At 40.4% G+C, this 16,144-nt stretch overlaps 1 protein-coding gene across 8 annotated transcripts in view; it reads left to right on the top strand.

Annotated features, from left to right (window-relative positions):
* Positions 1 to 3,568: 3,568 nt before the first annotated feature.
* ASPH (aspartate beta-hydroxylase) overlaps positions 3,569 to 16,144 on the top strand; it is a 222,074-nt gene continuing 209,498 nt past the window's right edge. For 5 of the 8 annotated variants that reach the window (XM_060610603.2, XM_060610599.2, XM_060610601.2 and 2 more), the window contains exon 1: positions 3,980 to 4,721. In XM_060610603.2, the coding sequence (XP_060466586.1) occupies positions 4,583 to 4,721 (139 nt within the window). In that variant the 5' untranslated portion in view covers positions 3,980 to 4,582. Of the gene's footprint in view, positions 4,722 to 16,144 lie in introns of all 8 variants that reach the window. The other 3 variants (XM_060610597.2, XM_060610608.2, XM_060610598.2) reach the window with 3 other exon arrangements.

Below are 16,144 nucleotides of genomic sequence, written 5' to 3'. Positions count from 1 at the left end.
CCATGAAGAGTTACAAAATATTCAGGACAGTTCGTTTGTAGCCACAATATAATGCTAACAATTTTTAAGTGTAATGGGTATTGTACTCCTTAAATACATACTGTAGAATTTCAAATATATTAGCAGTGGTCTTTAGGTTAATAAAATCTTGTTGCAATGATACAAGGAGACTCTATTTTTCCATCTAAGGAAGTTCCATGACAGAGTCTCTTAGAATTTTTTTTTTTTTTTTTTTTGGTACAGGCTCAGCAGTGCTTGTCATGTGCTTATGAAAATGTAGAATAGTTTTGAGTCAGAATGATGACAGTGTAAAAAGGGTCAAGTCAATACTAATTTGATGTATGCATGATTGCCCACCACTTAACCAATGATTTGAGTTGACTAATTGATTCAATGTTGCATATTGTAATAACACTATTCCTTAGTGTTATTATAGGCAAATACCTTAAGATGTATTAAGGCAAATACATCTGCATTGTATTTACATTGTATTTAGATTTGGTAAAATTGGAGGATCCTAGAAACTGGTTTCAGGATACTTTTCTTTTGATTTAGGGAACTGTTTACACCTGAAGAGAATGGTAGCTTTCATGAAGGACAAAGAAATAACTACATTACTCACCCCCCCCCCCCCCACACACACACCCCTGAGATCCTTGAAACAAATATAGTTTAAGAAAAATTATCTTGCAAACAATTGAATCCTTGAGATGCTTCCACACCTTTTGTTTCTTTATTTGATTTCTCTGATACTTTCTAAGGACTACCAAATCATGTTACTATTTCCTTTTATATATTGCAAAATTGCCATGCCTATAATCAGTTGCTACTCTCTCATTATTTGTCTTTCTCTCCAGGTTTAAGATCCTTTCCGGCATTAAGTCTGAGACTTAAGGAGAATCAATTAATTTTATGAGTTCCCTGTCCTTAAGAACTAGCAATAAGCATTGCATAAATGCTGTTTATTAGGAAGGGAATTTGGCGTTAAGAAGGACTAATCCTGACAGAAAATGTAAAGCACTGAAATGAAAAAAAAATGATAGATTGCTTAGATAATATGTTTACAGATTGTTTTTCCATATCACCACACAGTATTTCTAATTCAAATCTATTTTTGACAAGGTTTCAAATTACTTCTCCTGTAAGTTCATTCCGTATTTTTATAAAATAGATACTAGCCAGGCTTATTTTTTCTGCAGTAACATAAAGTCAGGCTGTTTGATGAAAAACAGTTCGTTTACTTGCTGAGATCTAACCAATATGAGAAAAATTGCTATGAGAACATTTTTGAGTACAGAATGCCTTAAAAGTGCCTAAAAGTACTTGCATAGCCTTCACTGCAATGAATTCTACTAATATAAAATGAAAGCATACAACTGAGTCATGACCAGTTGAAATTCAATTTTTTCCATTATGGCAGAATTTACTTTGGTAAATAAAGATGAGGGAATACTCATTTTTAGTGGGCAATAATAAAATTTATTTCACATTAGGAGAACTGCATACAGAGGCGCTTTCTAGGAAGCAAGTTGAAATGCAACTTTAAAACAGTGTTCTACTAGGTATAAGTAAGTCCAGAAATGCTTAATTTGGAAAGCATTTGACTGGAGGTTGTGAAAGGTCAACAAAAGAAAAAAAAAAATCTAGGACAAATCTTGTCCTCAGGTTTGTACTTGCAAATCCCAGTGAAGCCAATGGAAAGTTTATGGAGATATCTGAAAGGCACATTTGGCCTAGTTCAGAAGCTCTATTAAATTAGTATTTTAATACATTGCCCTAGTTAAGTCTTGTCTTTATGGTCCTTTTAACACTGCTTTAGCCAGGGTTCATCCATAGCTTACTCAGAAATCACAGAAATGAGGATAGGCCAACAGGATATATGACCTTTTACTCAACTTCAAAGATACTTTGACTCCCTAGCCCCTCACATCCCAAAGACAAGAAAAGAACCTATATGAAGAAATTCATAGGTCCAAGGCAAGCTTTGTGGTTTTGTAATGCTCATACAGTGGGAAGTATAAACAGATGTAAAATGTTTAATAATGATGGTTAGCCTGGAAGAATTTAGTCCCTGAAACGAAACTGTATATATAGCTGACAACATCTGATGTTACAACTCTTGTTATAAATTTTACTTTATAATATTGAGTATTTAAATGTCATTGTAACTATTCCCTTGTGATACAAGGAGGAAGTCAGGTAACAGGTAACCTCTAACTTCTTGTGACCTGCATTTACAGAGCCTCTGTTTTAGAAATTTTTCCAATGTTTTTTTTTTTTTTTTTTTTTGAGAGAGAGAAACAGAGCGTGAACAGGGGAGGGGCAGAGACAGAGGGAGACACAGAATCTGAAGAAGGCTCCAGGTCATGAGCTGTCAACACAGAGCCCGACTCGGGGCTCGAACTCACAAACTGCGAGATCATGACCTGAGTCGAAGTCGGATGCTTAACCGACTGAGCCACCAAGGCACCCTAAGCCTCTATTTTGTCCTGGTGTTGCCTTAGTACATGGCAATGGACCTTGTCAATAGTACCAGATTTGGTTTCGGAAATGCAGGAGCAAAGCAACAGTTCATGACATTCTGGAGTCAGTTATCAAAGATTTGATTCCCTCAAAGAGGTGCATATTGATAAGCATTCACCGTCAGCCTTCAGACTTGTCTTTGCAGATAGGACCAAGGAGGTTTCAGGGACACATCTGCTAAGAGAAGAGGGAGCCAGGTTGAGACAATCTCTGCCCAAAACCAAGCCTTGTCTTGAAAAGAAAATTTGGACCAGAGACTCTGGAGCCAGATGGACTGAGTTCATATCCCTGTTCTATCACTAGGTCTGTGACCTCAGTTACTTTGCTTAACCTCTCTGGGCCTTAGTGACTTCATCCCTAAAAATATGGACACAGTAGCAGGACTTGGTGAGAATTTAAGAGTTCAAATATCTACAGTATTGTTTTTCTCACTTCAGCTCTCATTATTATTCTGTATGAAGTACTCTCACTTGGATTTGTGTCTTAGTCCAGCTCCTCACCTCCCCATTGGAATAACGTAAGGGGACCTGGATGGCAGAAAGGATGTGTAGAGGCAGAAAGAGATGGGATAAGAAAAACAAAGACCCGTTTCAGTAAAAGCTGTGAGCTCCCCTGCACCTGTTACCTCTTGATGACTATCTAACATTATTTCACAAAAAGGAGAGAAAGGACTTCTTTCCACTATGTGGGCAGTGCCCAAACAGTATCCAGCCATTCACGTAAGAGTCAAGTGGGCCCCGGGGGAACCTGCCAATGGAGGAGAGTGATGTTGGATGGAGAAGGGGGAGGAAACCAGATGCCGCACTGCAAAGCTCTCTGGTTCAGAGCCCTCCTGAGACACATCCAGGGTCAGGGTCTCCGCAACGTGGCCAAGAATCGGGGGGAAGATTTTAAGAAGATGTTAGAAATGTATCAAATCACGAAACGTTTCTCGCACATCTGTTACGCACCAGGCATTGTGCTGGATTTGGCGACACAAAGATGATGGTGACGTCAAGTTCCTCAAGTTCCTGCCTGGATCATCCATGGACCCAGATTTTTAAGAGCTCAGAGGCAGCTCAGGCCCAGGCACTCTGCGACTGTACACGAGGGGACCCACGGTTGGGGACACCAAGGAAAGATGACTGTAGGCGTGAGCCCAGCAGACGGAGAATTCAGAGAGAGGGCGCTCTCCAAGGGCAAGAAAATGAACTTTTTGTTTTACATCTACACTTGCGCCTTTAACTAAGAGTCTCTGAAAATACTGATGGCACAAATTGAAGTCCTGCTTTAAAACCCAACCGATCAGTCACCTGTGACGTAGGCATCGAACTACTCCTAACATCACCGTTTCAAAAATGGCTTAATATTACCACTGACAGGAAACAACTCTTTCGCAAGAAGCGGGACTGCATTCCTGGGTGTCCGTGCGTACAGTCGAGTGGGACGTGAACGAAATTCGCAGAGAAGGGCCTAGAGGCCGCGCGCTGGGTGTGAACGCAGCACACGTGTCCGCCGTCCCCGCCTCCTCGCCCCGCCCCATCCATCCCGATCTTACAGGGTCCGCCAACGCTCGCGAGAGCCCTCTTGGCTTCCACGTTTGCCACGTTCCAAAGGACCCAGACAGCCTGGAAAGTCGAAGGCGGCTCGCGCTCACAGGCGGCTGCGACGCTCCAGAACAGCCCCAAGTCTGCAGGGGGCGGGGAAGCACGGCAGGGCTCCACCCTTTCGCAGGAGCCGTTGTGATTGGCTGTCACCCCCGTCACTCAGCCTCCCCGAGGCGGGGAGGAGGCGGGGCTCGGGCGGGAAGGGGCGTGACCGAGGTGGGCCTGTGAGCCGCGCGCTCTCGCCTGGGGAAGGAGTCACAGGTTCGGCGCACGCGAGTGCTGGGCGCGCGCAGCCGGCACGCGGGCGAAAGTCCTCGGAGGCGCGGCGGGCGGTGCCGAGACCCAGGCGCAGCTGCAGGAGCGGCGGCCCGCACCCGCTGCAGCGCCGGCCGCCGTCAGCGGCCCCCGCGCCTCTGGTGTCCCGGCCCACTGAGGGAGCCCCCCACCCCTCACCCGTTTCAGCAGTGCGCGCAATGGCCCCGCGCAAGAATGCCAAGGGCGGCGGCGGCAACAGCAGCAGCGGCAGCAGCAGCAGCAGCAGTGGCTCCGGCAGCGGCAGCCCGGGAGCAGGCACCAGCGGCGGCAGCAGTAGCAGCCCGGGGGCCCGGAGAGGTCAGAGGAGGCGTGCCGGGGAGGGCGAGTGGGGCCCCCTGGGAGGAGGGGCCCGGGCGGCGGGAGCTGCGGTTCCAGTTCCCCGGATCCCGCCGTGCATCTCCTCCATCCTCCGCGTCGCTCCTTCTTTTGGCGCGGGGCGGAGGCCGCGCTCCGTGGGCAGGCGGGCGGACCCGAGGGGCCGGGCGGAGCTGGGTCCGCGGCCTTGGGTTGGTCGCGCCGGGGAGCCCCTTCCCGGCTGACCCCTCACCTGCAGGGCGCCGCCGGGAGGGAGGTGACTGATCTGCTCTTGCTTGGCTTTGCGTGGAATGAAAGATGGGAGTGAGGGAGCCAGTTTACCTTTTTGCCTTGCACATTTTGGAGAGTTTGGACACGAGCCAAAGTCGGAGAAAATAAGTTCCTGCCAAACCAGCAGCTTTTAAGAGCAGCTCAAAGAATAATATCGTGTGTGTGTGTGTGTGTGTGTGTGTGTGTGTGTGTGTGTAGGCGGGGGGGGGGGGGGAGAGGGAGTGATTTGAATGTACTTGCAAATTATTTTCAATATTTTTGCCTTTATGTAGCTTTCTTAACATGCGTTGTAGTTGCCTTTAACGTATTGTAGAATACCGGGTGAACTTTGCTATTTTTTCACTTTGTCTTCTCTTTTTTTAAAAAAAAATATGTTGGGTATTCACCTTTTTTCCTCCATGTGCTTACCCAGCAAAGAGAACAGTGCAGATGTTTTAAATCTGTTTCATCTCATATTTCAGTGGTTCTCAGTTTCTTTTATACTTCCTTGACTCCCTTAGGATATTGAAACTGCAATACACATGTGTACGACTGGGAGCAGATAACCGTTTTGAAATGATTTAGACTTTTTGTTTCTGAGGTCTACACATAATCGTTTCATACGTAAAGAAAATAAATCAGATGACTATAGTCATGCTTCAAAGAATTATTTTTTAAATAGCACTTACCACTTTGTGAAAGTATCTTATTTTCCTGTGTATTGTCTTCCTGTCTTACCGCCTCCTCTTGTTCATTCCTATTCCCAACCCTAGAATAGTCCCGGACTGTAATAGATGCTCAGTAAATATTTAATTAATGAGTGAATGAGTAAATTTAAATGGTGAACATAATGCAGTTAAAGTCATTGCACAAATTTAGACTCTAAAAGCTAATGCTTGTATTGTAAATCGAAAAAGATACACACAATTTGAAGTTCAAAGAAAGCATATTAGGGGGACCTGGGTGGCTCTGTTGGTTGAGTCAGACTCTTGATTTTAGCTCAGGTCATGATCCCAGGGTTGTAGAACCTGCTTAAGATTGTCTCCCTCTCCCTCTCTCAACCTCTCGCCTCTCTCTCTCTCTCTCTCTCTCTCTCTCTGCCTGTCCCCTGCTCCTGTGTGTGCTTTCTCTCTCTCTAAAATAAAAAAAAAAAAACTAAAAAGAAAACATATTAATTCACTTTTGACATAAGTTTGTGTTCCATTGTCACTTGTCCTTAAATGGCGGCCAGTGCTTAGATGGGCAGAAGAGTAGATGAACGGTCCCGGGTGGCTTTGGCTACCCATTAAAAAATTTCCAAATGAGAAGAGCCTAAACACCAAGCAGTAGCACTGATGAACAAGACTGTTAGTTGTTAATTGTTAATGTTAACTGTTGTCAGAAGTTTTCTGTAGCTGTTTACAAGTGAAGCACATCTTTGTTCCATTTTACGCTTCAGACTCATGAGTAGAGAGGGCTGATTGCATCTGAGGAAGTGACTGTAGATAGACTATCACTGGGTTAGAATTAGTACTGGGGAATGTATATTGTGTTCCCGCCTCTACTGGTTCAATAACTGAACCAGTTTTATTTTTTTTAATTTATTTATTTTGAGAGAGAGAGAGAGAGGGAGAGAGGGAGAGAGAGAATCCCAAGGAGGCTCTGCACTGTCAGCACAGAGCCTGATGTGGGGCTCGAACTCACGAACCCCGAGATCCTGACCTGAGCTGAAACCAAGACGCTTAACCGACTGAGCCACCCAGGCACCCCACTGAGTGAGTTTTAACAGGCAGATAATAAGTTTAGGAAATGTTACGACCTAAGTTAATATATTCTGACGTTCATATTCAAATATTTAAGAGCTAGCCCTGTCCATATTTGAGGATATGTAGCCTTTTAAGCATTGCTCACACTGACTTCATAATTGTCATGGAACGACCTGGTATGTAAAAAAGAATATGTAAAAGAGAAAAGTAACTATATTACAGAAACAAAACACAAAACATTTAAAAAGTTGCTATTGGGGGGTCTTGCATGTTATGTGAGGAGTATTCTTTTTCTGTAACCATATTTTGTAGTTAATACTGACTTCTGACTGTGGGCCAGGTAGAACCACTGGAGTGGAAACAAGGATTCTTTCAGCCTTAAGCAGTTACACTACAGTGTGAAAGTGTGATCCTGTTTATATCGTTTGCTTACAGCAGGTTATACGTGAAACATTAAGCCCACTTCCTTTTTGTTGCCGTGTTTATTGAGTCACTGAGGTATAGACATAGATTCTCAAACTGTTCTCATCTGCTGGGGAAATCATAGAAGCTGAAGAAACTTTAGCAGTGGCATTACCGTAAGGCCCACTCAGTTCCCTTCTCTAACTTTATAGATGAGGAAATTAATTTCCATAAAAGTTGTATAATTTATTAAAGGTTGCGTGGGTCTTGGAAACCCAGCTAGTTAATGGAAGATCCAAGGCTAGAACTCAAGTTTTCTGTCATTTGTTCACTAGACCATGGTACTCGAATTATGGGTCCTGTAATTTGGGAGATTTTATGGGAATTTTAGAGTTGAAATAGACCATCCATTTCCTTCTGCAGATCATCTCTTCCTTTCTGGCTGTGTCTGTGGCATACTACAATAGTTTATCTAATAAATGTTTTTTTTTTCACATCAACAATTGAATTTGACTAAAATTGTATTTGAAATACAGTTCATTTAAAATCTTAATTTGAGAAGGAGTACATGGGCTCAAATAGTAAGTTTTTTGAGATGTTTTGCATTGACAGTCTCAAGTTGATGACATTGGTCACATGAAACATTGTTTCTTCAATTTTTGTATAAAAGTATGGGGGGGGAGGACTTTGAAACATGCACTTGAGGGAAAAAGTGATTCTCTGGCCTTCTCTCTTTCTTTGTGATCATTTTGTTGACAAGTGATGTTTAGGACGTAGGGGTTTACAGAGCAGATTTTTTATTGACGAGTGACGTTTAGGACGTAGGGGGTTTATAGAGCAGATTTTATTGACAAGCAACGTTTAGGACGTAGGGGTTTATAGAGCAGATTTTTTAAAGCAACTGTCTGCTTTTCGTTTACATCTTCGACTTAAATTGAAAACTAATAAAATGTCTAGTTTCATACAGAGCTCAATTTTACCTTTTCAGTTTTACTCTGTAAAATAGAAAATAAACATGAGCAAAGTGGACATACTGCCTTTAACCAGCATATAAAAGTTTAACTTGCCAGTTGGGGCCAGGGGAAACCTATTTCAGATTTATTGATTGGAACATTCTTGGTTAGGAAGGATCACGATGGCCTTTTGGGCTTAGTTTGTAGCTTACAGACACTGGTATGTGTAGTGTTTTTGTTTGGTTAGCTTTTCCTTTTTGAGGATCATTAAGTCTTTCCCTGTAGCTTCTTGTAACATGCTAGAGGGATGTAAACATCTGTTTGTCTAGTCGTGTCAGGCTAGTACATTACCCTTTACCGGTAGATGTCACTGTAGAATACGTTTTGCTCTTTCAGTTTGAAGTTTCGGGTTATATAACACCACTTAGTTTTTTCATTTAGTCAGTTCTGTACATATTCAGAAGTATTGATGGACAGCAACTTAAAGACTAGTAGCCATTGAACTCAAGGTCTCTAACAGATTTTGAAATTCAGTAGTTAGAGTTGGTTTCTAGTAGCAGTATTTATTTAGCTTATCTTACTTAGAATTAAGTGCATTCATGTATTATCTGTAAAATGTATGCATTCACAGATTCATTTGATGGATACTAATCATTTAGAAATTTGCTCTTTCTTTCGTTCTTTCTTTCATTCTTTCTTTCGTTCTTTCTTTCTTTCTGTATCTCTTGGACTACTCAGTTAACATAGACACATTGCTGATTGCATTCTGGCTCCCTTGAATTCAGAGGCCTTCATGAAATTCCCTTTCTTTATCCAAATGTTATCAGTTAGGGCCAGTTGCTTAACCCTCCCTTAGTCATTCTGGGATGAAAAGATAGCAAGGCCCTAACTCTTCTACTGCAAGAACTGGGTGCTAGTTTGTGTTCAGTTGCACGGCATTTTGTTCAGCCTGGTCAGATCATATGAAACCAAGTACTAAAAGATGTTCTGAGGGAATTCTTGAACACATTTTTAAAAGAACAAACATATTAACCTGTAGGAAGTAAAAGGAGAGATCTCTATTTTAGTCTTCTTTAAAATCCCTTGTGGCAGAGAGATTACTAGAAAAGGAGAAGTTTTCATTTTCTGCTAATTAGCAACAGAGTAACTTGGAAAAAGGCTCAAGTGGTTTGTCTATCTTATTTTTAGTTAGTACAGAAGTTTAACCCCTGATGAGCTCGCTGGTCCCAGTAGAATAACTAACTTTTTTTTTTTCTTTTTTCTCTAGAAAGGAATGTACGTTGGGAGTCTATTAACCTGGATTTATGTCCATTTAAGACCTGTATAGCTAGTCTCTCTCAGAATCTCTTATCTCGGTCTCTCCAGATGGGAAGAATTCTTCTCTCCTTTCATTTCATAGCTGTAAAAGCCCTCAAACCCATCTTCTGTGCCTTTGTGTTTCTCAGATACATTCATTAAAGTGTCTCTAGTGGTAAGGGTGGTCAATATAAGGCTGCAGAGCTAAGCAGGTCATTGCATGCTTGACATTTTTTTATGATTGAAAAAGAAATCATTTTCTAATATGTTCTGTTAGCACATTTAAGTAGGATGGCTGTCCTAGCAATAGTGTTTATGCTGTGGCTTGGAGTATCACCTGACACATTGTTTTCTATCTCTGAGGGTGAAAGTATGCTCTTTGCACAACAGCGTTCAACTTGCTGATTTACTCTCCAATCCCTGGAGATGTGTTGCATTCTTTTATTATACTAGAGCTCGGATACATTTTAGTCTTTTGACGCTAATCCAGCACACTGTTTTTAATATGAAAATATGCAACTTTGTGTCTTAGAGACTTCTGCATCTCCTAAGTAGTTTGATTTCATTTTGTACTAAGTATGGTAGTACTAAGATCTTGTATCTTGTACTAAGTATCTTTTGTACTAAGATACAGAAAAAAATTTTTTAGTTAACTTCCCTTTAATAAAACTGGAATGTATTTAGAGCCCCTCTACAATTTACTCCAGTCTCTGGGGAAAAAGCATCAGTCACCTGTCGGGAGATATGGGGGTGCTTGGGTTCACTCTCATGTTTCAGTATCTGCTGCCCCAGTGTCTGTCCAGCTCTCCCGCAGGAGTGTGAGTCTGTCTGGGTGGATTCATGTCTGGTTCGGCCCTGGTCCTACAGTTCTGGCCATGTCTGCTACGAGACTCGATGTTCATTTCTTTGTTCTCTGTGTGTCAACTGTAGGCATATATTCTGGAGTCCCGTGCTTTAACCTTTCTCGTTCTTCTAGTAGTGCTGGGAGCCAAGATGGTATTTTCTTGTCATTCATTCATTACTTATTTTTTTTTTAGATTTGATTCTCCTGCAGTGAGGGAGCTTCAGGCATTTGGTCTGCATTTTGTATTTGTTTTTCAGGGATGTGTCTTAGTTACCTTTGGCTGATGTTATCTTTTACTGGGAAATCACTGAATGCAGTTTAGTTCTCATCAGATTGATGACACTTGAGGACACATTTGCTACACTTAAGCTGTTAGACTCAGGAAGTTTTGAATTTACTTGGTGAATAAATCTTAAAAAAAAAAATAGTGTATCAGAACTTTTGAAGGATTTGGGCTGGTCTTTGGCTCCCTGTGAGATCCAGGTGGCTTTGCCTAGTCATTCTGGCTGTAGTAGAACTGTCATCATCTGCCATAGATGCTCTCTGTGCTCCAAAGCGGATAGGGGTGGTGAGTCAAGTGGGGCTAGGGTGGTGGAGGAGGGGTGTCCAGTTAAAGCAGAGTGGAAAGCACTATTGCAGTACTTGGAGAAATGCCAGCACTTCTCTCCCACAAATGTGCCTGCACATTTAACCCAGTGACTCATTCTGTACGGAAGCCAGCCTTCATTTTAAAGCGAGAGAATATTGTTTGATAAATAACCAGTATGGTGTAAACTCAGTGTTGTTTTGATGTTATACTCTCTCACTTGTTTCTTAAGGGGAAAAAAAAATGAATTTGTTTATTTTGAGAGAGAGAAGGAGAGAGTGTGAGTGAGGGAGGGGCAGAGGGAGAAGGGAGAGAGAGAATCCCAAGCAGGTTCCATACTGTCAGTGCAGAGCCCAACATAAGGCTCGAACTCACAAACCATGAGATCATGACCTGAGCTGCGATCAAGAGTCAGACGCTTGACTGAGCCACCTAGGTGCCCCTAACTTCTTGTTTATCGTGTCACTGATATACATAATTCCCTCCCCTCCTCCTCCTCCTCCTCCTCCTCCTCATTTTTCACACTGTCTGATATTTCAGTTTTCCTGAAAACTTATACTGGAAAGCCCTTTGGCCTTAGGTTCACATGTAAATTTTATCTAGGAGCAGTTAATAAAAATCTGTGTTGTAAGTATTTGTTGAAAGTGTATCTAGCATGTAACTTCACTTTTCCATTCTTTGAATCAAGTTGCTTCGAATATCGTCACTTACTGAGTTTTATAAATTAATTCATCCTTTTTGTCAGTAAGCCATCTCGCTAACTTCTAGAATTCACATATTTCTACGTACTGTTCTTTAAAACTCTCTCTCTGAAATATTGCATGTTTTAAGACCTATAAATAGGTATAAAGAGTAATGCAGTGGGATATATCCACTATCCAGGTGAAGAAATAAAATGTTACCAAGTTCTCGGTTTCTCCTCTCCTGTGTTATCCCTTCCCAGCCACTCTTACACATTTTGTGATAATTATTTTCCTGTATTTCTTTATAATGTATAGTATATAGGCATGCAGATAAATGTGTAATATAAGGTCATGTTGGACATTATATACTATGCATCCATTTGTGTAGATATACCTATCGTTAAAAGCCGTACATAAAAACTACTTAAGAGGTATATATATATATGTGTATATATACACACACATGTATAGCGTGTACAAATGTAAATTTGTTTAGCACACGTGAAAAGTTTTGTGAATAGGCTCCTACTTGGCATACTAGATTGACACCATTTGTTTGGAATTCTACCAAATCTGGCCCTTTGTGTCGTGTGTATAGCTCCTCCCCGTATGAATGTGCCGGTTTTTATTCAGCCATCCTGCTGTCAAAGACCACTTTCCTTCTTTTCTGTAGTTTTCTTTTTTCAAACACTACTGCTCTGAACATTCTTGTAGCTACCCGTCCCCTTGTGTATATGTGTATACGTCTGAGTGTTTTTCTAGATTGGGATTTTTGGTCATAAAAATGAGTATATTAAACTCAACTAGCTCCTGCCATGTAAGTGGTAGTATCTGTTCACACTCCCACTCGCCGAGGATACAGTTCCTTTTTGCTGCAACCACGTTACCAACACTTGGTGAGGTTTAATATTTGTGCGTATGAAGTAGTTATTTTGTGGTTTTACTTTGTGCGTTTACTTTGTGCAGTTATTTTGTGCATTTACTTGATCCGCAGTGAGATTGCTCCAGAGAACGGCGATTTGTGTTTCCTTTTCTGTGAATTCCTGTTCATATAGTTTGTCTATTTTTCTGGTGTTTTGTTGCTGTTGTTTTTGTTTGTTCTGTATTTTTTATTTCGATTTGTAGAATTTCTTTTCTGTATCCCAAACCTTTTGATTACTTCTCCCAATCTGATTATTTGTCTTGTCATTTTCTATAGTATATTTTGTCAAACAGAATTTTAAGATTTTAATGTATTAAGAATATAATTTTTACTTTATGGTTTGTACCTTTGTGCTTTGAGACATCCTTTCTAACACAGGGATCATAAAACATTCTCTTATTCTAAAAATATCTTAAGTTTTGTCTTTTCACATTTAGATCTCTAAACTACCAAGTGTAGATTTATTGTGTATATTGTGAGGTAGAGATCTGATTCAATATTTTTAAAAACCAGATGATGAAAATTTTCTACACCATCAGTTGAAGTGTCTTCTATGCTAATCTGCAGTATCCCGTTTTGTGTATAAATCTGTGTGGCTCCGTTTTATTCCCAGTGTGTAGGAGCAGTACGTCACTGAGTCACTCTGTAGTGTATCTGATCAGGCAAGTGCTCTCCCTCATCTTTATACCATTGTCCTTGCTTTTTATTGGGACCTTTCCGTGACCGTGACAATACCTTTTAGCATCGGCTTATTAAGTAAGTTTCATGAGAAATGCTTCAGGATTTTGACCGCAATTGTATTGAATTTATAGCACAATTTGAGGCAGGGCGCCTGGGTAACTCAGTCAGTTAAGCGTCTGACTGCGGCTCAGATAATGATCTCGTGTTTCCTGGGTTCGAGCCCTGCGTGGGGCTCTGTGCTGACAGCTCAGAGCCTGGAACCTGCTTCAGATTCTGTCTCCCTCTTTCTCTGCCCCTCCCCTGCTCATGCTCTGTCTCTCTCTCTCTCTCTCTCTCTCTCTCTGTTTCTCTCAAAAATAAATGAACATTAAAAAAAATTTGAAAAAAAAACCCAATTTGAGGCAAATATACATTTAGAATACCAGGTCTTTCTCTGCATGAACATGGTATAATTTCCTATTTATTTAAGCCTTATAGTTCACTTTTATAATCTTATCCAAAACTTATATACATCTTTACATTTAGCCTGGGTGCTTCATATATTTTTATTTTTTAAACCAATATTTTATCATCAAACCTTTAGACTGTGCACCCAAGATACAAGAATTGTACAATGATTCTACCACCTAGATTTTACAGTGCTTAGCGTTTAATATCTGCTTTAGATTGTACTGATCAATTTATCTGTCTTTTTATGCTTTTCAGTGTAAGTGGTAGACATCAGTACGCCTCATCCTAAACATTTACACGTGTCTGACATTAACTGGGGCTCAACATTTGTTTATGGGTTTTTTCCCCCCCTGAGGGAATGTTTGCCTATAGGGAATTGCACAAATCTTAGTGTAGTATCCTCAAATAGTCTTTATAAATGTTTACATCTGCATGCCCCAACCTGTTAAGACAGAATATGTCTGTCACCCCAGAAGATTCTCTCAAGTCCCTTGCTAGCCACCACCTCTGCCTTCAGAGGCAATCATCACACTGTATTTTTTCACCAGAGGCTGGTGTTCTCTGTTCTAGAACTTTATTTTGTAAGTACTTTTTAAGTGTTCTTTGAGTCTGCACAGTTTTCAGGTTTACCCATGTTGCATGTATGAGTATCTCGTTGTGCTTATTGCCAACTAGTCCATTGTGCGACCATAGCACAGCATGCTGACCTTTTCTTTCACTGGTGGACACGTGGGTTATTCCTAGTTTGGACTATTAGGAAGAGCATTCTGTGAATATTATAATATTGGAGGGTTTTTGGTTTTGTTTTTTGTGTTTTGTTTTTTAGTATGTCTTCATTTCTCAGAGTAAATACCTAGGAGAGGAATTACTGGGATTATAAGGTAGGTGTTTGTTTAGTTTTATAAAAAAACTGCCAGATTATTTTCCAGAGTGGTTGTACAATATATCTTACACTCCCACCAACAGTGTGTGGGATTTCTGCTTGTTCTACATCTGCACCAGCATTTGGGGTTGTCAGTCTTCTTAATTTTAGCCATTATGGTGGGTGTCAGTGGCTTCTCGTTGTTGTTTAAAATTGCTTTTTGCCGATTTCCCTGAGGACTGGTGACATCATGTACTTTCCCTTGTGCTCATTGGTCATCTACACTGTCTTCTTTTGCAAAGTTTCTGTTTACCTCTTTTGCCTGTTTTTTTTTCTTTTGCCTATTATTGCTTTTTTTAAAAAAAATTTTGTTATTGAGTCGTAATTTTTATATATTCTGGATAGAAGTTCTTTTCAGTTATATGTATTGCAAATCATTTCTCCCAGGCTGTAGCTTACCTTTTCCTTACCAGCATATTTTGAAAAGCAACTATTTTTATATTGATGTTTAGTTTTTAATGGGTTTTGCTTTCTGTATCTTACCTAAGAAACTTTTCTTATTTTCTTTTTCCTCTTTTTGCCTTTTTCTCCCTATTTTCAAGTTACAAAGCTATCCTGTTATATTTTCTTTTAGAAGTTTTATAGTTTTAGTTTCAATGTTCAGGTTTGTGATCCATTTCAGATAAATTTTGGATTAGTGTTATGTTTTTCCATTTGGATATTCAGCTGTTCTGGCATCATTTGTTGAAAAGACTTTGCGTTCATCATTAGATCGCTTTTGGTGCCTTGGTCAGAAAGCAAATGACAATATAATTGTAGATCTGTCTCTGGGCACTCTATTCTGTCTTTTTGTTTTCTGTCTGTACAATGCCTTTATCACACACTCTTGATTAGTCTAGCTGTATTGTATGTCTTAAAATCAGGTAGTGTAGATCTTCCAACTTTGTTGTTCTTTATGAGCTAGCTCTGGATATTCTAGGTCCTTTGTATACCCATGTATATTTTAGAATCAACTGATCAGTTTCTACAGACTAAAGCATGCTAAGGTTTGTAATTAGAATTCATGGGGGCGCCCGGGTGGCTCAGTCGGTTAAGTGTCCAACTTCAGCTCAGGTCATGATCTCGTGGCTTGTGGGTTCGAGCCTGGCGTTGGGTCTGTGCTGACAGCTCAGAGCCTGGAACCTGCTTCGGATTCTGTGTCTCCCTCTCTCTCTGCCCCTTCCCTGCTCATGCTCTGTCTCTCTCTCTCTTTCTCTCTCTGTTTCTCAAAAATAAATTTAAAAAACTTAAAAAAAAAAAAAAAAGAATTCACTGAATGTATAGACCCAGTTCATTTGAAATGACATCTTAGTGATACTGAGTTTTCTAATCCCTGGCAGTGGAATAGATTCATTTATTGAGGCCTGTAATTTATTTCTGCTTTGTTTTGTAGCTTTTGGTGTTAAGATCTTACACATTTTTTGTTAAATATTTTTCTAAATATTTTATGCTTTTGATGCTTTTACATTGTATTTAAATTTTTTATTTTCCTGTTATTTCTTCCTAGCATATAGACATAGAACTTATATTTGTACCCATGTGACCCATGTACCCATGTGCAAAAATTCATTTGTTTTATCAAAAAAGTGATTCCTTAGGATTTTTCTCTGTAAGTACCATGTCGTGTATGAATAAAGAGTTTTATATATTTTTTTCTAATCTGTGAATCTTTTATTTATTTTCCTGGCTGACT

This window comes from Panthera onca, chromosome F2 (genome assembly GCF_046562875.1).
Source record: "Panthera onca isolate mPanOnc1 chromosome F2, mPanOnc1 haplotype 2, whole genome shotgun sequence".
NCBI lineage: Eukaryota > Metazoa > Chordata > Mammalia > Carnivora > Felidae > Panthera > Panthera onca.
This window is presented reverse-complemented; position numbering and strand designations above follow the sequence as displayed.